At 52.8% G+C, this 23,682-nt stretch overlaps 1 protein-coding gene across 2 annotated transcripts; it reads left to right on the top strand.

The window, feature by feature from the left end:
* Positions 1-258: 258 nt before the first annotated feature.
* On the top strand, positions 259-23,194 carry TRAM2 (translocation associated membrane protein 2). Of its 2 annotated transcripts, none has more exons than XM_033056043.1 (11): positions 259-1,371; positions 10,998-11,061; positions 13,141-13,250; positions 13,455-13,571; positions 15,059-15,117; positions 15,638-15,722; positions 15,818-15,888; positions 16,538-16,642; positions 16,769-16,927; positions 17,865-18,034; positions 18,579-23,194. In XM_033056043.1, the coding sequence occupies exons 1-11, from the start codon at positions 1,252-1,254 to the stop codon at positions 18,650-18,652; spliced, it is 1,134 nt and encodes a 377-aa protein (XP_032911934.1). In that variant the 5' UTR covers positions 259-1,251; the 3' UTR covers positions 18,653-23,194. The 2 variants fall into 2 exon arrangements, with proteins under 2 accessions (XP_032911934.1, XP_032911933.1); XM_033056042.1 differs by lacking the exon at positions 259-1,371 and adding an exon at positions 3,826-4,017.
* Positions 23,195-23,682: the final 488 nt, after the last annotated feature.

Raw genomic sequence — 23,682 nt, 5'->3', positions numbered from 1 at the left:
CTTCCAGCCTGTGTGAGAGCCCTGTTGCACCCAGGGTTCAAGTCCTGCATGCTGGTACAGACCCAGCACTGAGCCACAGGTCTCCAGCTGTAGAAATAACCTGTATTTCATCAGAGAATCCCAGAATGGGTTGGGTTGGAAGGGATCTTAAAGATCATCTCATTTTAATCCCCTGCCATGAGCAGGGACACCTTACACCATCCCAGGTTGCTCCAAGCCCTGTCCAACCTGGCCTGGGACACTTCCAGGGATGGGACAACCACAGCTTCTCTGAGTACCCTGTGCCAGGGCCTCAGCACCCTCACATGGGAGGATTTCTTCCCTCTATCCCATCAAACCTATTCTTTAGTGAATTCTAAAGCCCTGTTTAAAGTAGGAGGACTCCAGCAGCAAATCACAGCTTCAGGCATCCTTCCCCACCCTCCCTGTCTTCTGGAGGCAGAACTGAAGATGCCACAATGACTGGTGCACCTCCAGGTTTTTCCCAATGCTGCCAGACCGGGGAAGTCACGCTGGGGAGGAGTTTCTCCCCAAAACTCCTTGTTCCTTTGCCACCAGAGGGAGATGCTGCTCAAGATCCAGACACTGTGTGCACATCCAGCGCCTGTGTTACAGAATCATTGAAGTTGGAAAAGCTCTGAGCTCATGCAGTCCAACCATTCCCTGCCAAGGCCACCACTAACCCATATCCCCATGAGTCCTGATTTTGGTGCTGTATCCTTGGAGCTGTGCCCTGCTGGGTGATCTGGTCACTCCACACTCTGTCTTCACATCAACCCCTGGGGTGCAGAAATCCCGCAAATCCCAGGTCACTGCTCTGTGTGGAGTAACATGGCCAAACCCAGGCTGGAAAACTGCAGCTGGCAGAGGGGCAGTGGACCAACTGCTCCAGGCAACCTGCTGATGTTTATTTTCCAAATGTCCCAAATGCTTGAGGAGACCCAGATCCTCTGCTCCTCCTGCAGCATGTCCCATGAAGCTGTTTTTGGATGAGGAATGATTCTGATCTAGACCAGGAGGGATACCTCCATCCCACTGCACTCAGACAGATTGTCCAGTGCTTTTGCCTGCTCTAGAATAGACAATTTCTGTTCATTTGCCTCCTAATTTCCATTTTGTTCCTTAAGGAAACCCTCTCCATCACTTCAGAGAGGTGGAGGGTCATGCCCCAGCCCAGGAGAGCTCAGTGCCACAGGTGAGAGAAGCTGTCAAGGGTAATGTGGGAGTAGGAACCGAGCATGGATTTTGACAATGCAGGGAGTAACCCAAGGGCTCCCCAGGAGAACTGGCCGTGCCACTCTGGTGATCTGGAAAAAGGAGCAAACAGGCAGGAACAGAGGCTACGTCCCTAAGGAATTAAACAATACCCAGGTGGGTGCCTGGGCTTGGGAACGTGGCTGTCCTGACCACAGGCACCACTCCCCTGGTTTGTTATTTTTAATGGGTCACTCTTGTCCCCTTTTCAAGGTGAAATAAAATAAAAGCAGGATGGAGTTGAGGGCGGGGCAGCAGCCCTGCCCCAGCAGCCCAATTTCTGAGCACTGTCCGTGGCTGCCAGGTTTTGGGCTGGGTGAAAAACATTCCCTCCAGCTCCAAAATGATGTAACACCCCCTCACCCTCCCCTCCAACTAGCCCAAGAAAGATTTCCCCGGAAAAAAACATCATCTCACTTCCAACAACATTGAAACACAATACTTGGACATTACAGAAAATAGAATTACTGGCCCTGGGGCTGTTGTTATTTGTCTGGTTTTTTTTTCCAAGCTGAAACTTTGGATATTTTTTCCCCCTTTAATTAAATTTGGTTTGCTGCAAATCCCTTTCTGGTGCCTTCAGTGTTCCTGTAAAAGGCAGGACCCAGGCTGCAGCTCTGTGCCCATGGCTCCAAGGCTAAACAATACCACGGAGGGGGGAGCAGAGGGTAAGCCCAGCTAATCAGGACTTGCCTAATAGGACCGAGTGCTTAATGAGGACCCAGGGACTGTGCTTCCCTGGCTGGATTTGGCTGGAGGAAAATGCTTTATGCTCTCAACACCAGGTTTGAGACGGCTCAGTTCTCTCAAATGTGCTGGAGCAGTGTTTTCTCCCTCCTGTGAATCCATCCTCACTGGACACAAGACAGATCTGTCACAGATCCGTGGGGATCCAGGGATGCTGGAGGAGCTGAACAAGACCCTGGATGCAAAAGGATCCGTGTTTTGCTTGAAGGGATATTTTTCAAATCAAACCACTATTTAAAACCTTGATTTTCCTAAGCAAGGCCACCAAAGGGCCTTGCCCACTCCCTTCATGTCCTTGGAGTTCCCTGAGGAGCTTTGGGGGGATTTTTAGGGATTGACTTCAATAAATAACAGCAAATGTTCCACTGTTTTTCCCTGGAGACCTGTTTGGGTTGTCTCTGTCCCCACTGCTACACCCCCAGGTCGAGCTGGGGTGTGGTTTGGGAAGGGGGAAGGCACCTCATGCCTCAGGCCTTTCCCTGGGTAATGAGGGAGGTTTGGGGTTCAGCACGGGAACTTTGGGATGCAGAGCAAAGTGTCAGAGTGTGCAGAGGGGGTGGTGGGTGCAGAGGTGGGTGGGAGCCCAGATGTGCAAGTTAGGTGGGTGCAGATGTGGGTGGGAGCCCAGATGTGCACAGTAGGTGGGTGCAGAGGTGGGTGGGAGCCCAGATGTGCATGGTGGGTGGGTGCAGAGGTGGTGGGAGCCCAGATGTGCATGGTAGCTGGGTGCAGAGGTGGGTGGGAGCCCAGATGTGCATGGTAGCTGGGTGCAGAGGTGGTGGGAGCCCAGATGTGCATGGTAGCTGGGTGCAGAGGTGGTGGGAGCCCAGATGTGCATGGTAGCTGGGTGCAGAGGTGGGTGGGAGCCCAGATGTGCATGGTGGGTGGGTGCAGATGTGGGTGGGAGCCCAGATGTGCATGGTGGGTGGGTGCAGGGGTGGGTGGGAGCCCAGATGTGCACTAGATCCAGGTCCAGGGCTGGGGCTTGGTCCAGGTCCCGGCTCTTGCACCGGTGCTGGGGCTGCGCCGGTGCCAGGTCCGCGTCCAGGATTGGGGTGAGGCCTGGTTCCAGTACTGGGGCTGGGTCCAGGTCTGTGTCCGTGCCCAGGTCCGGTCCAGCTCCGGGGCAGGGTTGGGTGCTGGTTCTGCTGGGTCCTGGTTTGGGTGCGGGTCCATGGTTGGGTGCAGGGCTGGCTCTGTAGCCTGGTCCCAGTGCGGACAGTGCTGGGTCCGGTGTCGGTCCCGGTGCGGGTCAGAGCAGTGTCGGTCCCAATCCCGGTGCGGTCAGGTCGGAACGGTGCCGATGCCAGTGCTGGTTGGGATGGTCCCGGTTGCCGGTCCCGGTGCTGGTCGGGGCGATACTGGTGCCGGTCAGGGCGGTGCTGGTCCCAGTGCGGGTCGGGGCGGATACCGATACCAGTGCGGGTCGGGGCGGTACCGGTGTGGGTTGGGGCAGTCCCGGTTGCCGGTCCTGGTGTCGGTCGGGTAGGATCGGTGCTGGTACGGGTCGGGGCGATGCTGATAACAGTCTCGGTGCCGGTGCGGGTCGCAGCGGTATTGGTGCCGGTCAGGGCGGTGCCGGTGCTGGTCCCGGTGCGGATCGTGTGGGGCGGTGCCGGTCCCGGTGCCGGTCAGGGCGGTGCTAGTGCCGGTCCCGGTGCTGGTCAGGGCGGTGCCAGTGCCGGTGCCGGTGCCGGTCGGGGCGGTGCCGGTGCCCATGCCGGCCGGGCCGGGGGCGGTACCGGTGCGGGCCGGGGCGGGGTCGGTCCGGGCCCGAGCGGAGCCGGGCGGGCTCAGCGGGGAGGGCTCAGGCGGCGGCGCCTGCGCGGGGCCATCGCGGCGCTCCGCGAAGTTCCGCGGGGCCCGGCGAAGTTTGGGCTCGGCTCGGCCCCGGCCATGGCCTTCCGCCGGCGGGCCAAGAGCCACCCGCTCTTCAGCCAGGAGTTCCTCATCCACAACCACGCCGACATCGGCTTCTGCCTGGTGCTCAGCGTCCTCATCGCCCTCATGTTCGAGGTGAGCCCCTCCGCCGTCGCCCCCCGCCGGGACGGGCTGTCGGTGGTGTCCGCACCCATGGGGTGAGGTGACCCCCCCCTTGCTGTGCCCCCTCAGCTCGGAGGTGTCCCCATCCGGCACGGGCAGGGGGCTGTGGGGTGCGGGTCCCCTCGGTCTGGGCTCGCAGAGCCGCCCCATTCATTGCCCATCGCTCACCCACCGCCGGAGGGGCTCCCCGCATTCCCGGGGCACCCAGCCTGGTGCTGGCCTTGGGGCTGGCACATCCCTGTGCCCCTCTCCAGCTCTGCCGGGGGTCCCTGGCTGGGGAGGGAGCACAGGGGGTGTCAGAATCCCTTTCCCAAATCCCTGCCCCAAACCCTCCGCAGCTGCCGGGATGTCCCGAGCGCTGAGGGCCACATCAGCCCCCGCACACCGAGAAGCCAAGCCTTGTCTGGTCCATCCCAGCTCTTGGAAATAGGAGGATTTTTTGCCTTTTTTTCTGGCCTGTTTTACTTCAACAGCAGCCCTTTCCCAGGTGTTTTCTCCGCACCGGGGGCTCCTGGGCCTTTCCCGATCCCGGCCCGTGGGACATCCCCGGGATCCCTTCACCCCGCAGATCCCCGCTGTCCCGGCACAGGGAACGCCGCTCTGCCCCGCTCCTTCCCTCTCCTCCTGCTTGGCTTTCCCCTTCCCTTGGCTTGGCTCCGGGCATCCCACGCCGTGGTCAGCGGCAGCGCCGGCCGGGACCCCCCCCGCCTGCTCTCTGAGCCCTCCCCTTCGGCAGTGCCACGTTTCAAAGCAAATCCGGATGGGAAAGGGGTGGCCGGGGGGCCTGGCGAGGGAGGAAAGGCTCCTTCTCTAGCAAATCGCAGGAGGAGGAAATCCATTTCCTTAATTCCGCCCCGCTGGAACCCCCTGCTTTTCTATCCCCCTCCTTTTTTTACTGCGAACTTATTGAATGAACGAGTCTCTTACAACGCTCAAATCCCTTTCAATGGCATTGTGCATGCATATATATATATATATTTAAGGGTTTCAAAACCAACCCAGGAGGGCCAGCTGTATATCCAAAGCCACATGCAAATGCTGCAGAGTTGGGCTGCAAGTTTCGTGCTCGTACTTTAAAAAGAAAATGCCACTGAGTTTGCATCTCAGTTTTGTCGTATATTGGGAGCCCCATCCTGGAGAGGTGGTGTCTGGGCTGGCTGCTGTGGTGCTTTTGGTTGATATGGTGCTGTGAGGGCAGTTTTGAAAAGCCCATGGAGGGAGGGTTGTGGTCTTTCTGGGTTTTTTTTAAATGTCTTTTAATTAAATCTCCCTTGGATGCTGAAGGCAGCAATTTTCTGCTGTCCCAGAAGACCTGAGGGAGGACAAGTGCTTGCCATGCCAGGGTGGCTTCCAGTGCTCCCTGTGCCCAGCAACATCATCCCTGCCTTCCCCTTGGCATGGGGTTTGGGGCAGCTCTTGGTCCTTGTGGGTGTTTTCAGTTTAATTTTATTTTATTATTATATCTATTCCTTCTATTTTCTTTTCCCCTGGAGGAGAAATCAGCCTGTGCTCTCACCCAGCCCTCCAAACCGTCTGTGCCATTTGTGCCACCTCTGTGGTGAGATTTGTGGCAGCTCTGATCCCTTGAGGAGGTCCTGTCACTGTCCCTTCCCCTCCTCCTCTCATCCCTACTTCCCACCCTGCAGCTGGGCTTCCACCTTCCCCAATGCCAGTGGCCACAGCCAAGCTCAGGCCCAGCGGAAAAGGCCGAATCCTGCTCACAATAGGCTGCTTCCTGCAGGGAAGGTTTTTTTTGGGAAGACACAAATAAGATTTTTAACCTTTTCCAGGCATCCCTCAGGAGCTGACTGCGTCTTTGCTCCAGCACCCTGCTCGGGGGGATGCTGGGGGTCTCCCACTGCTCAAGCATAAGCTACACCTTGAGCGTCTTTTTGGGTCTTTTTGGGTGTACAGCCTTTCCACATGAATTCACCAAGCTGGAAATTCCTCTGTGGCAGGGAGCAGGTACCAGTCCTGGTGGGATTTGGTGGCATGAGGCTGCTCCTTGGTGTTTCAGGTGATTTGATTATTCCTGTGCTGTTTGTGTTGTTGAGGATCATGGCGTTGCTCAGGGAGGGAAGCCCCAGGATTGGAGGGAATTTCCCCAACAAGAGCTGTCCTGAGCTGGGCACTGCAAAGGGTTTTTCCCTTCCCAAGCCTTCAGGGTGTGAAAACACACCTGGTTGTGCAGCTGCGTGGTGCCAGAGAGGGTTTTTGCTACGTGTACATGGCTGCTGAAGCCCAGAAAGAAACCTCCCCCTTTTTTTTTTTGGTGAAAAACTATTTTGAGTGACTCTGTACAGAAACATGAAACAGGTGCTTCCCATCCTCGTGCAGAAATTACTTTGCATATCTTTTTCTACCCTGCTGTGCAGAACAATGAAGCAAAGGCTGGGTTAAACCTGTGTCCCACCTGGGGTGGCTCCTGTGAGTGGTGTCACGTCAAGTTTGGAGGAAACTTTGCTGATTTTGGAGAAGTTTCTATATTAGATGGGGCTGCTGTTGTAATCTCTAAGGTGGGAAAACTGAGGCTCAATCTTATGCATGGGGTGATGAAATAAAGTTATAAACCATTGTTTTAGGAGCAGTTCCAAGCCCTTACTGGGCTTTCCCCCTTGTGCAGATTGTGGGATGTGAGTCACAGGCTCCCAAACTCTGGGTTGTGACACTGTCAGAAGAAGGCAGCTGACGAATGAGCTGCTATTTCCAGGCTTCCTGCTAAATATACTTTCCCCTTCCCGGTCCCCTCCGTAGTACTCTAAAAATTAAGGCCTTCCCATTGTTAATGAGGGAAAACAAAATGTGTTCCTGTCTCCTGGTCTTTGCCAGATGTGGGAACTGAGGCATGCGGGCAGTGTAAGGGTTGAATAGCTGGAGAAGAGTGGAAAAAAGGTAAAAAATAGCAATGTTTAGGTTTACTTTAAAATGAGGAATAAACAAGAGGGAGGGTAAGGCAGTGGAAATCACTGTGCTGAGGGATGAGTTTGTCTATGGGGGCAGAGGGGCTGCACTGCCCTTGGGAAGGGCTTTTTGTCCAAGCCAGATGTTTACTTTGAAAGGCTTTGGTCCAAAGTTTGGGCTTTAGTTTACATATAGTGCCTATGTCAATCCATACTGTGGATCAGCAAGTTTGTCTTTCAATAAACTCTGGCTAGGGGGAGGAAAAGAAACTCAAAGTTGTGAGAAAAGCCTTTGGACAGCTTTTTGTCCGTAATTAGTTTGAGTTGTTTTTCAAGCCCTGGAAATATTTTCCTGGCTCTGACTGCAGAAAACTCCCCCAGCCTCCCTCGCCAGAAATTTGGAGCTGCTTCCTTCCTCCAGAGTGGCTTTAACTCAAGCAGGACCATGGGGATGGTGGCATGCCTGGGGGCTCCTGGCTGGGTGAAGACAAATCCCACTGGGATGAGGTTTTGGAGAAGGGAAATGTGTTTTATAGAATCCTGGAATTGTTCGAGTTGGAAGGGACTTTAAAACTCATCTCATTCCAACCTTCTGTCCTGAGCAGGGACAGCTTCCACTAGACCAGATTGCTCAGAGCCCTGTCCAACCTGGCCTTGAACACTTCCAGGGATGGGGAATCCACAACTAATCTGGGCAAGCTGTTCTAGGAGTTCGTAGAGTGTCCTGGGGAAGGATGCTCAAAAATCATCCCTCATTCCTGAAAATATTAATGTTTGAGAGTTGCAGTGGATACTGTCTGGGAGAGGTGCTAAACTGCCTGGATGTGTGTGCTTAGACACCTTTTTAAAATCCATTTGCTCATCAAGTGGAGTTGGGATTTTGATGTGGAACATTTCATGGCAGGGGTAAAAACAGCATCTTTTAAATTGCTGGATGGGGCTCTGAGCACCCTGAAAAGTGTCCCTTCCCATGGAGGGGGTTGGAAACATCATCTTTAAGGTCCCTTCCAGCCCAAATAATTCTGGGACTCTAAAAAAGGATGGGGAGAGCTTTGCTGCTCTGCATTAGACAGCAAGCTCCAGGCTAGTGGGGCTGTGGATTTTTCCAATCACCACATTATCAGGGAGTAAATACCTGGTGGTAGACAGTAAATGTATGGGGTTGCTTGGCTTTATCTATTGCTCTGCCACTCAGGGCTGCAAGGTGGATGTGCTGATTTGATTTCTGATCATTTCAGCCTCATCCCTGTCCTTGCATCTCAGGAAACTCTGGTCTTGGTGGACACATTGAGTTTTGCCTCTTCTCCATCCACTTTGGTCATTGAGTTAGTGACTTTAACCAGCAGAAAGCCACTCACTGCTGAGGATGTGGTTCCTTCTTCATGGCTGTAGAGAGCTCCCAGCACAACTGCTTCCCAAATTCATCTGCTTCAGGCACACAGAATCATAAAATCATTAATGTGAGGAAAGTTATGGAGTCCAAGCACTCCCCCAGCACTGCCAGCACACCCCTAACCCATGTCCCCAAGTGTCACATCCCTCATGTAAGGCAGGATGAGGCTGGGATGAGGAACATCTCCCTCTGCAAGGCTTGCCCTTAATGCAGGGCAGGGAGTGGATGAGAAATAAATATACAGCATTTGCTACATGATCCCTGCTCTGTGTGTCCCATAGAGACAAATCCCTCTCCCACTCTCTAAAAGGTTGTGCTAGGGAGGATTAGGTTGGATATGAGGAAGAATTTCTTTGCTGAAAAGGCAGTCAGGGATTGGAACAGGTTGAAAGTAGTGGAGTCACCATCCCTGGAGCTGTTCAAAAATTGTGTAGATGTGGCACCTGTGGACGTGGTTTTGGCAGTGCTGGGGAAACAGTTGGATTTCTTGATCTTTGAGGGCTTTTCCAAACTAAATTATTCTATGATTCCATGAATTCTGCCCCTGCAAGTAGCAGTTCAGTGGCAACTCTGGCTCTGCTCTCTGCCCTGCAGGGCAGAAGTGTGCCTGGCACTTCCTTTCCCATAGCAGCATCTTGTTTCAGCACAAACAGACAGCGAGTCTTGTGCCTCTGAATAATCCTCACATTGCTCTTCCCACTCCAAACTTCTGCTTTCCCTGGCTGCCTGTGAAATGCTCAAGGCAGGCTCTGAAAAGTTTTGCCATCCTTGGTGCTCATCCCTATTTCCCAAGCCAGGGAAACCTGGTTTTTGCCCTGCAGGTGCCTGCATCTAGGAGGTTACATTTATCTTTAGTTGTTAAAATATTTCACTGAGACTTTAGGAAGCACCTGCTCCCCCTCTGTAAGGAAAGGTGGAGGGGTGCTGGGGTGACTCCAAAGCTGCTGGTGGTTCTCCAGCCCAGAGAAAGCAAATGTGGAGATGGGACAGAGTATTTCTTGATGCTGGAGTGGATGGAGGAACTTTCCTACGAGGTGCTCTGGGAAAGAAGATAAAGACAATCCTTGGGAACTGTGCTGGGGCTGAGCTCTGTCTGTCATTGCATTCCACCCTGGAGATACTCTGGGATCATTTTCCTGGACTCATAGCTCTGGCCTGTGTCCTCTCCAGCAGGTTTAGGAGGCTTCACCTGCAGATGATGTCTTGTTCCCAGCTGTTTACAGCCATGGATGTCAGCCAGGTCCTCGGGGAGCTGTAAATCCATCAGTGCCTGCTGCTGTTAGCACGTCCGTGACACGGCCGCCCATCCCTGCAGCACCACAGCCACCACTGGCTCCATGCCTTTGTTTCATGCCCTGTGCCAGCCTGTGGCAAGGTTTGGATGTAAACTGCAGGTCCTAGATGAGCTGTACAGCTCTGGGATGAAAGCAACTTGGCTTTTCCCAGCCAGCAGTGTCTCCCTCAGCCAGCTTGAAGCCGGGCGATGCACTTTTCATTCCCACCCCAAACTCTGCCCATGGTCTCCATCTCCTGCATCTACTCCTCCACAAACACAGCACAACATGTGGGATTCCCTTTTTTTTTTTTTTTTTTTAAGTGGAAAAAGCAATTAAATCCCCAAACATCACAAAAACACTCTGTGGAGTTTGCTGTCCCCGAGCCCGGGCTGCCTGCACCGGTTGCTCAATGCTGGTGATGGCAGGATGGGAACGCTTGGCAAAGTCCCTCTGTCTCCCCCAGAAACTGTGGAGCAATTTCCAGCTGGGATTTTAATAACCTGCAGCTCTGAAGCAGTGGCAGCCATGTCTGTGTGAAATGAATCTCATCTCCATCGGTGTTTGGCGGGCACAGGATTTTTTGGGAATGGTTGTGTTTGAGGGCGGGTGCTTGTGAAACATTGGAGGATTGGCTGGGAGCCAATCTGGAAGAGGAAAATCTGGTGACCAGTGTGGGGTTGGATGGGATGAAGGCATTTTTGGTGTTTGATGTCTGGATTTTGCTGTGGCCCCAGCTAGAGGGTGCTTTGGTCTTGGAGGTGAAGTTTTGAGGTGTCCTGTGGGGTTAATGCTCTGCCCCATCCCTACAAACACTCCTGTTTGCTGCTGAGGAGAATCACTCCTTTGAATTAAAAGCAATTTAGTCAGTGACCACATCTCTGGTGATCAATGACAGGACCAGAGGGAGCTGGACACAGCTGGAGCTGTGTCAGGGAAGGTTCAGGTTGAATATTTTTTCCCCAGAGGGTGGTTGGGCGCCCTGAGCTCCCCAGGGAATGGTCACAGCCCCAAGCCTGACAGAGTTCAAGAATGGTTTTGACAATGCTCTCAGGCACAGGATGGGATTCTTGGGGTGTCCTGTGCAGGGACAGGAGTGGGATTTCAATGATCTTTTTGGTCCCTTCCAAAAAGAAGAGTGAGCAGCACAGCCCTGGGTTTTTGGATGTCCTGATATCTAATCCCAGGCTTTCTTTTCCCTTTTTGGACATGCATCTGGGATCTCATGGGTGACCAGTGTGAGGTTCAGTGTTTCTGCAAATGAGCTTGTGCCAGCACATCTCCCTGGGTGATTTGCCTTTCCCATTTTGATAGAAAAAAAAAAACTGGTCCAGAGGAATGGATTTAACAACTGATTGGCTTCTTCTCCCTCTGTGTCTTTGACAGGTCACAGCCAAGACTGCCTTCCTGTTCATCTTACCTCAGTACAATGTTAGTGTGCCTACAGCAGGTGAGAGATGCCTCTGCTCCACAAATTCCAGGGGAAGGTTGAGTCTGCTCTGCCCCAAATCCTCACTTCCAGCTAGCTTGGGCTCACCCTCTGCTGATCAGCTGCTCAGGGTCTTGTCTGGCAGTAAGTGCAGTCTGGCAGAGATGTTAAAAACAAGATATTTTGGGAAGAAGCAAAGTTGGAGTGGCTTGGAGCATTCTGGTCATGTCTGCCAGCCCTCATGCTGCCAGGGTTGGGAAGAAATGCTTTCCAGGGGATCTGGGGGCTTCCTCTCTCTCTCTGCCATTGCCAGGCCACTCTGTGTTCCCTGCAGAGTGAGGATGCTGCTCCAAGCCTGGTCAGGCAGGATCCAGCTGTGTCATTGCCTGCCTGGAGCAGCTCCTGAGGAGCAGGAGGGCTTTGTCAAGCTGCAGGGGCTGTGCCTGTCATCCCTGTCCTGCTGATTTTTGGGGATGGCACCTGGAGAGGAGTGCGGTGCACAGCATCCCTGTGCTGATTCACAGGGACTGAATTCCAGGAGGCTTTGAGCTGGTGCAGCTCAGATCCCAGCAGACCAGAGGAGATGTCCCAGCTGCCAGGCAGGAGGAGGCTCAGCCCCTGTTCTATTTTGGCTGCTGGTTGCTGCCTTCCTGGCTCAGAGCCTCTCTGGGTCTGGCAGGGATCTTGGCACTGGTGTGGAGACAGCAGGAGGTGGTTTGGGTAAAGGCCTGGGCTCAGGATGAGCCAAATGCCCGGGGCACAAAGCCTGGCCTGGTGGCAGAAAACTGCAGTTAATTGGGAGTGTTTGAGTAATCATCCAGAGAAAGAGCAGGGTGTTGGGATTAGTGGAGCTACAATGAGGCAGACATGCGGAAGATAAAAGCTCTGCCCTTAAAGGCTTTGGTTATGGCTGAAGGAATCATTCAGCTTCCAGATTAAATTGTGGTCCCTTCTCCCCTGTGGCACAGTCCAGACAACTTCCTCTGCTGGTTTTTAAGGGGTTTATTCTTTCCTGGTACGAGAAGTCCCAGTGGGCACAGAAACACCTTTCCAGAAGCAGGTATAGGGGTATCAATATAGGGCATGAGCTAGTGGGGAGGGTGATCTTGGTGCAGCAGCTTCTTGGGAGGAATGTAAATGTTTCCAAAGCTTTCCCACATCCCCCACAGCTCCTGCTAGAGCTTCTCAGGTGCCCTGGAGAGAGGAGGCAGAGCACATACAGATGATATTATTTTCTCTGGCCTTGCAGTTCTGCCTTTTACCTTGCTCTGGGATTACAGGCACCATTTTTACCTCTGGGTCTGCACAGCACAGGGGCTCCTAAGGACAGGGTGTTTCATATCCTTGTGTTCATAAATCCCGTTCAGATCTTAGAAATCTGGACTCAAGCTTTGTTTAGGGTGAGCAGGGCTGGTGACAGAGCATTCTCTCCCCAGCACTGGTATCAGGAGAGGATGAGGCAGAGCAGCAGCCAGGATGTGCTGAGCTTCATTGATACTTTTGCAGCCTTTCCAACTCTGCTTCTTCCCATAAGCATCAGGGCTGCAAATAGTCACCTAAATGCAGATGTCTGGGGTATTTTGGATGCTCTTGGGTCTCCTGAAGAGCACAGCTTCCCATGGGTCCTATTTCTCATCCACCAGCCCTGTGCTGCTGTCTGAGATCTCTGAATAGCAGAAGGCATCTGCATTTAGGCAGCTGAATCCCTTCCAGCACTTTTCAGGGAGGAGTGGGAGATCATAAGGAAGTGAGGGTGGAAATCCTGTCCCAAGCCCTGATGTTCCTAGTGGGGCACCCCTGATCCCATCACCTGCTGCAGCCTCCCATGTCTTCATCCCTCCAGGTGATAAATCCCATCTCCACAGCTGAGCTGTCCCCAGGGGCAGAGAGAAGCTTTTAGTGTCCCCTCCCTTGAGGTGTTGCCTGTTAGAGGGGAAAGCACCACCTCTGCCATGAGCTAACCCCAGAGTGAGCCCTTTTCCCCACACTGCCATTGTCATGTCCTTCTCTGGTGTCCCCATCCAAGCTGCTCCCCACTAAGCCCTTCCCTGGCAATCCCTTGGGCTGTGGGGGTCTGACCATGCTTTGGTCTCTCTGCAGATGGGGAGCTGGTCCAGTATCACTATGGGCTGAAGGATCTGGTCACCATCCTCTTCTACATCTTCATTGCCATCATCCTGCACGCGGTGGTGCAGGAGTACGCCCTGGACGTGAGCGCCATTCCTGTCTTGTGTCCTCAAAATCCCTCAAATCCCACGGGGGGCTGCTGTTAAATGCTCTTCTGGGGTGGTCTGGGGGCTGAGGTGGTGATGAGTGAGCCTTCATCTCTGGAGGCTGCTCAGGATGAGGAGGAGGAAGAGTTGATGGTGTCTCACATTTTCTTGTTGTTTGTCTCGCCCTCTGCTCCTTCCCAGAAAATCAACAGGCGTCTGCATCTCTCCAAAGTCAAACACAGCAAGTTCAATGAGTCAGGGCAGCTGGTTGCCTTCCACCTCACCTCTCTCATCTGGTGCTTGTACGTCGTGGTGACGGTAAGGCTGGCTGGCATTTGGCTTTTCAGGGGGAATTGTGGGTTCTGGAGCACAAAATCCCACAGGCAGCAGAGTCCCCAGCCAGCTTCTAGCACATTTCAGTCAGTTCACTTTTCAGCTGTGGTGGATCTTTCCAGCCACTGCATGAGGGCAGTTTTGGGAGATCCTTCTCATGTACTGTACAAGGCACATGTGAATGGGCTGTGAAATATTTGTTGGAGCTGGGCCCCAGAATCCTGCCTGGCTCCATCATCTCCATCCTCTGCTCCAGGACCTGATGCCTTTCTCAGCTTCTTATTTTCCTCCTTATGTACATTCAGTGCCTTGAGGTTTTTGGATGCCTTTTGCAGGGTCATGGGGCTGATGGGCAGAATTTTGGGATCCCTCTTTGTGGTTCTTCCTTGATAAGCTGATGGGAGAGAATCTTTGAAAACAGGGAAACCATGCCATGATATATCCTTGGGGATATATCAACCCAAAGAATTCAGATGGAAAACTCATTTTGGGAAGGAATGGGGCGGGAAGAACAGGTGGTGTGAAGTGATGATGTTTTTCTGCCTGCAGCCATTGGGGTCCTGCTGTGGTCTGGGGATGGATCCTTGGGGACAGATCCCCTCTCCACTGCTCAGAGGGTCCTGCCAGCCCTTCTTAAAGAACTGTTTCCCTTCAAGGCCAGCATTTCTAGAGATTTGGAAGGAAGGAAACTTAGGCAAACAGTTGATTTGACTGGTTTGAGCTCCCCTTGCCCAGTGCCAGCCCCATCCCTGAGCAGCTGTTGGGCTGGAGCCTCCTGTTCAGCCCACATTGCTGTGATTTGCTCCCAAAAACCCAACATGTGCAGAACAGGTCACCCTTGTGCTTCCCTGGCCTTCCCCAGCTGAAAAAGAGGGTCTTGGGACAGACAGGGAATGGATGATGGTGACTGGGCAGGACAAATTTCCCATGCCAGCATCTCCTTGCAAAACCCAGGGAGCATCCATGTGCAGGAGTGAGAAGGGAGTCCCATCCTGTAAGGCAAGAGGTGGAAAATGAAACTGTCCAATTAATATCCAGTTATTTTTGTTGGTGTTTTCTTTTCCTCTTTCTCTTCAGAAACACTTCTTGTTGCTTAAGTGCTGCTGGGGTTGGAAATGCCAGTGGGGAAGAAGCCTCTGGAACCTGCACATGGCTGCCTGAGCCATGCTACAGGAATCTCACCCCTGCACCTCCAGAGCATTCCAAGCCCCAAAATATCCTCTCCTGAGCTTGGGATGCTTTGTGCAACTGAGCAAGCAGCCTTCATCCCCCAAACAAGGGATCTGGTGGAATTTTAGAGGGGTGCTAGAGACACACAGATGCAGAGCTCAGCCTTGGCCCTCACAGGGAATCTGTTTTTTCCTCCAGGCTTGGGTGCCATCCCCAGTTCCTTGTTTCACCATCAGGCACTCTCATAACCTGTTTTGTTTTGTTTTGTTTTGCTGAAGCCTTGCCTCTCTTCTCTTTTTCAGGAAGGATACATTTCAAACCCCCGGAGTCTGTGGGAAAACTACCCGCATATTTATCTGCCGTAAGCACTTGTGAGGGCATTTTGTTCTGGGGCTGGCCACTTCCTTCCTCTCCATGGTTTTGCCTGCTAGGAGTGGGGAGCTGACAGCACAGCACCCTCTGCATGCACCCTGCAGCAATGAGACCATGGGGAATGGGGATATCTCATTTGTGAGCCTGGAGAGGGTGTTCCAGAGGGTTTCATCAGGAATACTCATCCTGCCTCTTTCCTGCATCATCTTGGGAAAATCTCTTTGCTGTTCATTTTTTCACAGCAGAAGTGTAGTGGGGGACAGCCCTTCCTTCTTGGTTTTTTGCAAAATTGAGGTTTGCTGAGAGCACAGAGACTGCAGCACAAGCATCTGGATAAACTCCATATTTGGCTCTCTCATCTCAACAAATAATTTCAGCCCTGAAATGATTTCTCCTAAATCCCATGGCTCCAAAACAGTGGAGGGATTGCCCAGTGCTGCCCTGGCACTCAGGTTCTCAGGGTCCTGCCTGGCCTGGGCTGGCTCACATGGCTCCTCCCTTCATTTCAGGTACCAGGTGAAGTTTTTCTACCTGTGCCAGCTGGCGTATTGGCTGCACGCCCTGCCCGAGCTCTACTTCCAAAAAGTCCGCAAGGTGAGAGCCAGGTGGAGGTTCTGGGAGAGGGAGCTCTGTGAGAGGGTGGGTGGAGAGGGCTGAGAGGTTGATTTGGTATTTTTTGGCCCTGCCAGGAGGAGATCCCGCGGCAGCTGCGCTGCATCGCGCTCTACCTGCTGCACATCGCCGGCGCCTACCTGCTCAAGTGAGTCCCCTGCCTCAGCAGCTCAGCACCCCCTCCCACACCAGGGACAGGGCTGGGCAGCTTCTTTAGCCCTGGGAGTCACCTGGGAATCCTCAGTGGGGTGAGGGGCTTAGAGGGAATAAATGGGATTGTTTCAGTGGAGAGTGGTTTTTTAACTAGGCAGGTGTATAGGACAGGGTGGGTGGTTTTGAATTAAAAGAGGAGAGATTTGGATATTGGGAAGAAATTTTTGCCTGTGTGGGTGGTGAGGCAGTTGGCACAGGTTGTCCAGAGGGTTTCTCGTCCTTGGAAGTGTTCAAGGCCAGGTTGGATGGGCACTGGAGCAACCTGGGACGGTGGAAGATGTCCAGGGCAGGGGATTGGAATGAGATGATGAGATTTAAGGTCCCTTCCCACCCAAACCATTCTCTGATAAAAAGCAGAGCAGTCTTGCAAGCCATAAGGTTTTGTGTTGGATACATCCCAGCTCTGCTAGTGCTTTGCACTGTGTTGATGGTTTGTAAAGAGATTTCCCCTATTGCAGTCCTACCCCACTGCTGCACAGAGTCTGGCTTTGGGCTCATGGACAGCAGGGCTGGGGCTGTAGCTGGGTTTGAAGGATGAAGGATGGCCAGCCCAGTGATGGTTTTTTCTTCCTCTTCCCTGCCAGCTTAACCCGCCTGGGGCTGATCCTGTTGCTGTTGCAGTACTTGGCCGAGTTCTTCTTCCACATGGCGCGGCTGGTTTGCTTCACGGACGAGAACAACGAGAAGCTGTAAGCAAGGGAGCTTCCTGTGCCTCCCATCCTTCTTTGGAGCCCAGGAGAGCCTGGATCCTGCTCTCCCCTCCTGGGTCAGCCCTGGGGCTGCTCCTGCCCACACTTCTGTTTGTCCTCCTGCAGGTTTAACGTCTGGGCTGTCGTGTTCGTGGTCACCAGGCTCTTCACCCTCACCTTGTACATCCTGGTCATCGGCTTTGGGCTGCCACGTGTGGAGAGCCAGGCCCTGGACCCTGAGAGAGGGAACTTGTTCAGCTTCCTCTTCAACAATATCCTCTTCAGGTAGGAATGTCTCCTGTGTCTTCTTCCTTGGCTGTGTTATCCCGGCGTGGGTTTTGCTGAATTTGGAAATCACGGAATCCCAGAATGGTTTGGGTTGGAAAGGACCTTAAAGATCATCTCATTCCAACCCCTGCTGTGGACATGGATACCGCCACTAGACCAGGTTGCTCCAAGCTGCATCCAAATGGGATCCAGATAGTGGGGATCTGATCCTGATCCATTTAGGGAAGGTCTTCATGAGCTGAAGGGGGTTTGAAGGAAGCAAAGAGGGGTTTAAAGGCTACACAGAGCCAAAACGGAGAGGAAAAGACAGGAAATAAAGTGTTAATCAAGTGAAGTTGTAAAGTGCAAGCCCATCTTGGAGAAATCCTTGCTCCCTGTTGTACCTGTAAGTGCATTTACATGCATGTGGTCAAGGAAAAAGCATTTTCCTTCTGCTTAGCCATGTTTTGCTTCCTGTTGATGTGGGAAGTAGAGGGTGGAATGGGCTCCTCATGCCTTGCAGTCTGACAGGTCTGGGAGCCTTTCTCACCCTTGCAGCAGCTGTGGGTTCAGTTCAAAATTTGCTAGGCATGGTCATTCCCAAGCTTCTTGAAGCAAGGGCTGCTGGCACACCTGAGGATTTGAGGGTCTTTCTTACCTCCCTTCCACCTTTTAGATCGTACCTTGACTGGGTCATGTTGTGTTTTGGGCACTGCTGGTTGAGATGATCCCGTTCATCCATTCCTGCCCTAAAGTTGAATGAATCAAAACCTGAGGGCTTTATGGTGTGGAGGAGAGGAAGGTGGCTGCTCTGGGCTCAGGGGTGGCAGAAAGCAGAGATGGTGGCTGGAGGGACGGTGTCTGCCATGCAGGGGGACCTTGGTGTGTGGGAAGGCCGGGCTGGGGGTGGCCTCGCTGCTGTGTTCTCAGCCTGCCTCTTCTCCGCCCCTGGCAGAATGAGTGTGCTGCTGTTGGTGTGCCTCTTCCAGGCCTCGGTGATGTGGCGCTTCATCCACTTCCAGCTGCGGCGCTGGAGGGAGTACTGGAACGAGCAGAGCAGTCGGAAGCGAGCCGCCGCCGCCGCCGGCACCAAGCAGCAAACCAAGCTGCTCAAGAGGGACTCGGGTGAGTGCTGCAAGGGGAGGTGCCAGTCCTGGGCTTCTGCATCCCCCCAGCAGTGTCCTGGTGTCATGTCTGGGAGTGCTGAGAGGATAAAGGGTTTGGCTTGTGTAAAGGACAAAGCTTCTTTCTCCATGGAATCACAGAATGGTTTAGGTTGGAAGAGACCTCTGAGATCATGGAGTCCAACCTTTGGCCAATCACCACGGTGTCAACCAGACCAGAGTGCTGAGTTCTTTGGACACCTCCAGGGGTGGTGACTCCAGACCTCCCTGAGCAGCCCCTTCCAATGTTTATTTACCCTTTCTGTGAGGAAATTCCTTCTGAGGAAATGTCCAGCCTGAACCTCCCTTGTGGCAGCTCGAGGCTGTTTCATCTTGTCCTGTCCTTTGTTCCCTGGGAGCAGAGCCCCCCCTGGCTGCACCCTCCTGTGCAAACAAGAAGTTCCTTCCCTCCTGAGCCTCCTTTTCCCCAGGTTAAACACCCCAGCTCCCTCAGATTACCCCCTGTACCCCTCACCAGCTCCGCGTCCCTTTGTTGCCATCCCCAGGTTACCATGAAAACGGAGTGGTGAAAGCAGAGAACGGAACCTCACCTCGCACCAAGAAGCTCAAGTCTCCATAGAAGCCAAGGGTTGTCTCTGGGGAGGAGGGTGAGATACCAGGACTGAGCAGCTCCTCCTCCTGCTCCTCACGAGCGGCGTCTGGAAAGGCTCGGAATCATCTTCCCAAGGTGTCTCTCGCTCACCTCCCTTCCTTTCTTGCTCTCGTGAACCGTTTGCAATAAAACCAAAAAGGCTCCTTTCCCATCCTCCCATCCCCCTCATAGGAACATTTTCCAGCCCTCCTGGTTTTGCCTTCCTCTGTTTGATCGTAAACCAGTGTGCAATTTTTTTTTTTCTTTTCTATTTTAGTGTTCGGTTATTTTGGTTAATGGTTGCAAATGTATCGTAGATGGTTCCAAACAATCCTTTTTTCTCCTACAGCATGTTCCTCCCCTCTCTTCATGGTGCTTCCCTGAGCCCTTGGGACAGGGCCACGACAGCTTGAAGGCACCAAATGTGTGTTGTGGGATCAGATTCCTGGGGGAATGTGCTGGGGCTGTGAGATCTGAGGCTCAGGGGTGCTCTCAGGTGAGATGGGCACACCTGAGCTGTGAGATCTGAGGCTCAGGGGTGCTCTCAGGTGAGATGGGGCACACCTGGGCTGTGAGATCTGAGGCTCAGGGGTGCTCTCAGGTGAGATGGGGCACACCTGGGCTGTGAGATCTGAGGCTCAGGGGTGCTCTCAGGTGAGATGGGGCACACCTGGGCTGTGAGATCTGAGGCTCAGGGGTGCTCTCAGGTGAGATGGGGCACACCTGGGCTGTGAGATCTGAGGCTCAGGGGTGCTCTCAGGTGAGATGGGGCACACCTGGGCTGTGAGATCTGAGGCTCAGGGGTGCTCTCAGGTGAGATGGGCACACCTGGGCTGTGAGATCTGAGGCTCAAGGGTGCTCTCAGGTGAGATGGGGCTCACCTGGCTAGTGCTCAGCAGGATGGTGATGCTGCAGAGACACCAGGGTCTGATGGAGGAAGCTCAACCCTGTTTTGTCTCCTGGTGGACCTCTGGTTAACTGGGGTGTTCTGAACCCTGCTTTTGAGAATTTTCAAGAGCTGGGCAGCAGAGAAGGGAGAGGACTTCCCTCTTCATGTGGAAGGTTCACCTCCCAGCCTGTGCTTGCCCCAAGAGCTGGGCCCAGGGCTCTGTAGCTCTCAGTGTTTTGTTATGGGGCAGCACCATCCTCAGTTCCACATGAATCCTTAATTCCTACCCTGCTCTGAGCACTGGCCTGGCTCCTGTCAGCCCAGGCTCTTTGCCAGCTTGTCTGTGCCTCATGGACCTGATGTTTTGTTGTTCATGACCACATCCAGGTGGTTGCTGCAAAGGGTTTTTGCATCAGTGGGACTGTGCCCCTTATGCTGTCACCTCAGCCTTCCTCGTCCCTACCGTACCAGTCCAGCCATGCCATCGGCAGCCACCAGCCTCACTCTTTGTTTCCAAAGGATACAGTGCTTGTATCCACCCAAGGTGCTATCAAATCCAGGGTTTCTTCCAAAAATCCCAGCCCCTTCATCCCTTTCTGAGCTGTGAATGAGATGACAGGGAAGGAAGGGGAAGGAGGCCGGGGCTGCAAGGAGCAGCTTGCATTTTAGGAAAAGCCTGGCTTGTGACACATAGCTGTTGGCAGATGGAGTTGTCTCAAATCTACCTCAGAGGCCATCTGCTGCTGCAGACACCACTTTCCTCTTTTGCTCCTGCCCGCTGCCACCTCCACGTGCAAGAGGTTTTGTGGAAATCCAGATCCCACCAGCCTGATCCCTCTGCTGGGGAGCAGCATCTGCTTGGGCTTTTGTGGGTGAGTGCCATCCCTCTGGGCTTCTTTTTGGGGTGCCAGGCCAGGCTGGTTTGGCAGGTGAGCAGTGGTGGCCCCTCTGTCCCCACACTGTGCTCTGGGGCGGTTCCTGAGCTGGGCTTTGCTGTTGGTGCCCCTTGTGCAGCGAAGCCGGCCGTAGCTTTAGTTCTGCTTCGCCACGGCAGGAACAGGGGACTCGTGGTGTGTCCCCTTGGCTGGGTGAGGACAGGGACACAGAGCTGGGCTGCTCTCCATGTGCAGTCCAGGATTGATCCCTGGCATGCCCCTGGCTCAGCCCTTGGAGGCTGCTGAACTCTCCAAGTGCAATTCCAGCTTGAGGCTGGTGCCGTTGTTCTTCACGCCAGTTGTGTTTTGAGGAATGGGTGACAGTTGATTTTCTGCCCCTCTCTGAGTTGAGTTGGGGTTTTTTTCCCATTTGTCTGGGTGGTTTTTGTCCTTTCCTCCCCCTCTCCTTGCTGAGGAGGCATTGGAAGGACAAAATGTGCAGGGACATGAGGACATTTGGTCGAATTCCGCTTGTTCCTCAATCCCCACAACGTTTGAGTGTCCAGTGAGGGATACTGCCAGGAGAGGCCTTTCCCCATTTTCAGGGGAGGTGGGGAAGGAGGCTGGAGCAGAGCCCTGGGTGGTTCCTTGCCATTGCTGCTCACAGCCTGTGCTGGGAGGATAAAACACTGTTTGGCTCAGAGGCAGCGACAGGACCCGCAGTGCAGCGTGTCTGGGGGATGAGAGAGCTTTATGTTGGGGAGAACACAGAAAAGGTCTAGTGGGAGAGGTTTTTCCTTTCTCCTGCCTCTTCTCATCCACTGCCAGTGCCCTCCAAGAGCAACTGCTGGCTGGCACCTCCCCAGACCCTTGGCCAGGCCTCACAGCAGCCGAGCTGCTGACTCTGCTAGCAGGTGACACATGGAGCCCCCCAAAAACACAGCTGCTGAATGGTTCCTCCTGCCTGCTTGCCTTCAGGCAGCTTTTCCACTTGCACAATCCTCTCTTCTACCATAGCTGGTGATGCTTTGTATCCCAAGTGCCTTAAGTTGTAGCCTCTCTGCACTATAGCAGTAGCTGAACACCCTCCTTTGTTACTATATATGTACAACACACGCTACATTTAGGTGTCTTTTGTTTTCTTTTTGGTAGAGCTACCAGGAAAAGGGACGTTGTTTTTGAAGCATTTCCATTTGTTCTTTTTATGAATTTGGTTTTTTAAACCTATAGATGATGGGGCTTTTTTTTTTTTAGTCCTCAGAAATCCCCATCCTTCGGTTAGACCCAAACCTGGCAGGTTGTTTTTTTTTTTGAGCTGAGCCTTTGTTGTGAGGCAATATCCACTGTCATCCTGGAGGTTTTCAATCTCCTCTCCATCAGAGGGGCTGCCATGGGCTGCTCCTCTCTCTGTGTTGTAGTGCAAGCACAATCCCTGGGCTGCAAGCCCACAGTAACTGCTCCTGTGTCCGTGTCATTTCTCAGCACATCCAGCCTTCCTCTGCCCAAAGAGCTTTTTCTTGGAGCATTTTCACTGCAAGCCCTTGGTGGTCAGTCTGTCCTTGGCTGCTCTGCCTATGAAATGCCACGAGCTCACTTCCCTTTAGTGGATGCTCTTCTCCTGCCCCATCTTGTCAAGCCCTGTGTCATCTGCAGGAAACATCATGGAATTGTTGGGTGAGGTTGGAAAATGCCTCCAACACCAAAATCCAACCCTGAACAGGAGCTCTTGTCCACCACAGTGCAGAAGGTGATGGAGTTTATCCAAAACTTGCAGTAGGACATGATTCCTTGCACCCTTCCTGTGGGTTTGAGGCTGCTTTAGTAGTCTGTGTCCATTATCCAACCTAAGGAGGCCAGGAATTGAGTAGCCTGTGGATTTTGGGGTGAAGTGTAGTGTTCTCCTAGAAGAGCTGTGAAATACCAGCACTAGTTCTCTCTTGTCTTAGGTGGAGAATGGGCTTGGGAAGAGAAAGGGGTGGAAGAAGAACAGATGTAGCATTTCACATACAGTTTTTGAGTGACTCTTACATTATGGGGCATTATAGTCACATTTTGTCTTGTTGTTGTTGTTGTTTAGGATTCTTTCTTTTACTCATCATGTTTGGGTTAGTAGTAGCCAAATTCCAGTTCCCCTGTAGGTCCCCTTATCCTCAACTCAGTATTTTTGGTAGGCTTCCTGGTTGGAGGGAAGAGTGGCCACTCTGGGATGTCTCTTCCTTGCCTCCAAGTGACTCTGGAAGCTTGGAGCCACCCTGCCTTTGCTGCAGTGCCTGGGGGTTTGCAGCAGCCTCAGGCTCTTGCCTTTGATAGATGGACCCCAGATTGTGTCAGCAGTGGATGGAGATGATGGGGTTTGATTTACAGCCTTCCAGCAAACTTCATGGGGGATGAAAGGTTGGTTTAGTAGGTTTTTTGCCCAGCAGTGAAGTATGTTCCTCCTTGGAGCTGTGTGGGATTTTTTCTGGGAAGAATGGCTGTTGGAAGAGCCAGGCAGAGGTGTGTAGTTTTTCCTCAAAAATGTTGAACTTGTCTGCAGAAATTTCAGCAAAGGAACTTGAGGAAAATGTCTGTTCTTCCATATTTATGCTTTAGTGCAAATTTCCTGATTTTGGAGGGGGTGGGGGGAATTAACAATTTCTGGTATTTTATCCTGTTGTTTCATTCTTCCTGTCACTTCAGTTTTTGTACGGATTTTGTTTGTTGTTGTTCATTGTTCAATGACTTTTGTGATAAACTCAGCAGAAGTATTTTTCTGAAATAAATAAATAAAAGGCATAGATTCTTCCAGTGCTGTTTCCACTGATGCTTTATTATTGCTAAGCTGTGCATGTGGCAGGGACACCTTCCATATCCCAGTTGCTCCAAGCCCCATCCACCCAGCCTTGGACACTTCCAGGGATCCAGGGGCAGCCACAGCTCCTCTGGGCACCCTGTGCCAGGGCTCCCACCCTCACAGGGAAGAATTTTTCCCCTAATGTTCAATCTAAATCTACTCTGTTTCAGTTTAAAGCCTTCTTTTTAAATCCTGTCACCCCAAGCCCTTGCAGCTGGGATTCTTCTCCCCACATTTCCCATGTCCACAGCATGGGCAGCTGCTCCAGAGTTCATTATTTGTGGCTGCTTTCATCAGAGGGAGTGGAGGATAAGGGTGTTTGTAGGAGATGATTTATCTGATGTGGTTAGGCACATATTTTTGGTGAGCTCTATTGTATATTTTGTGCAGCTGGCCCCAGGCACACGACATCACTTGGCTG

Source organism: Catharus ustulatus, chromosome 3 (assembly GCF_009819885.2).
Source record: "Catharus ustulatus isolate bCatUst1 chromosome 3, bCatUst1.pri.v2, whole genome shotgun sequence".
NCBI lineage: Eukaryota > Metazoa > Chordata > Aves > Passeriformes > Turdidae > Catharus > Catharus ustulatus.
The sequence above is the reverse complement of the archived record's forward strand: the minus strand, read 5'-3'. Positions and strand labels throughout refer to the sequence as shown.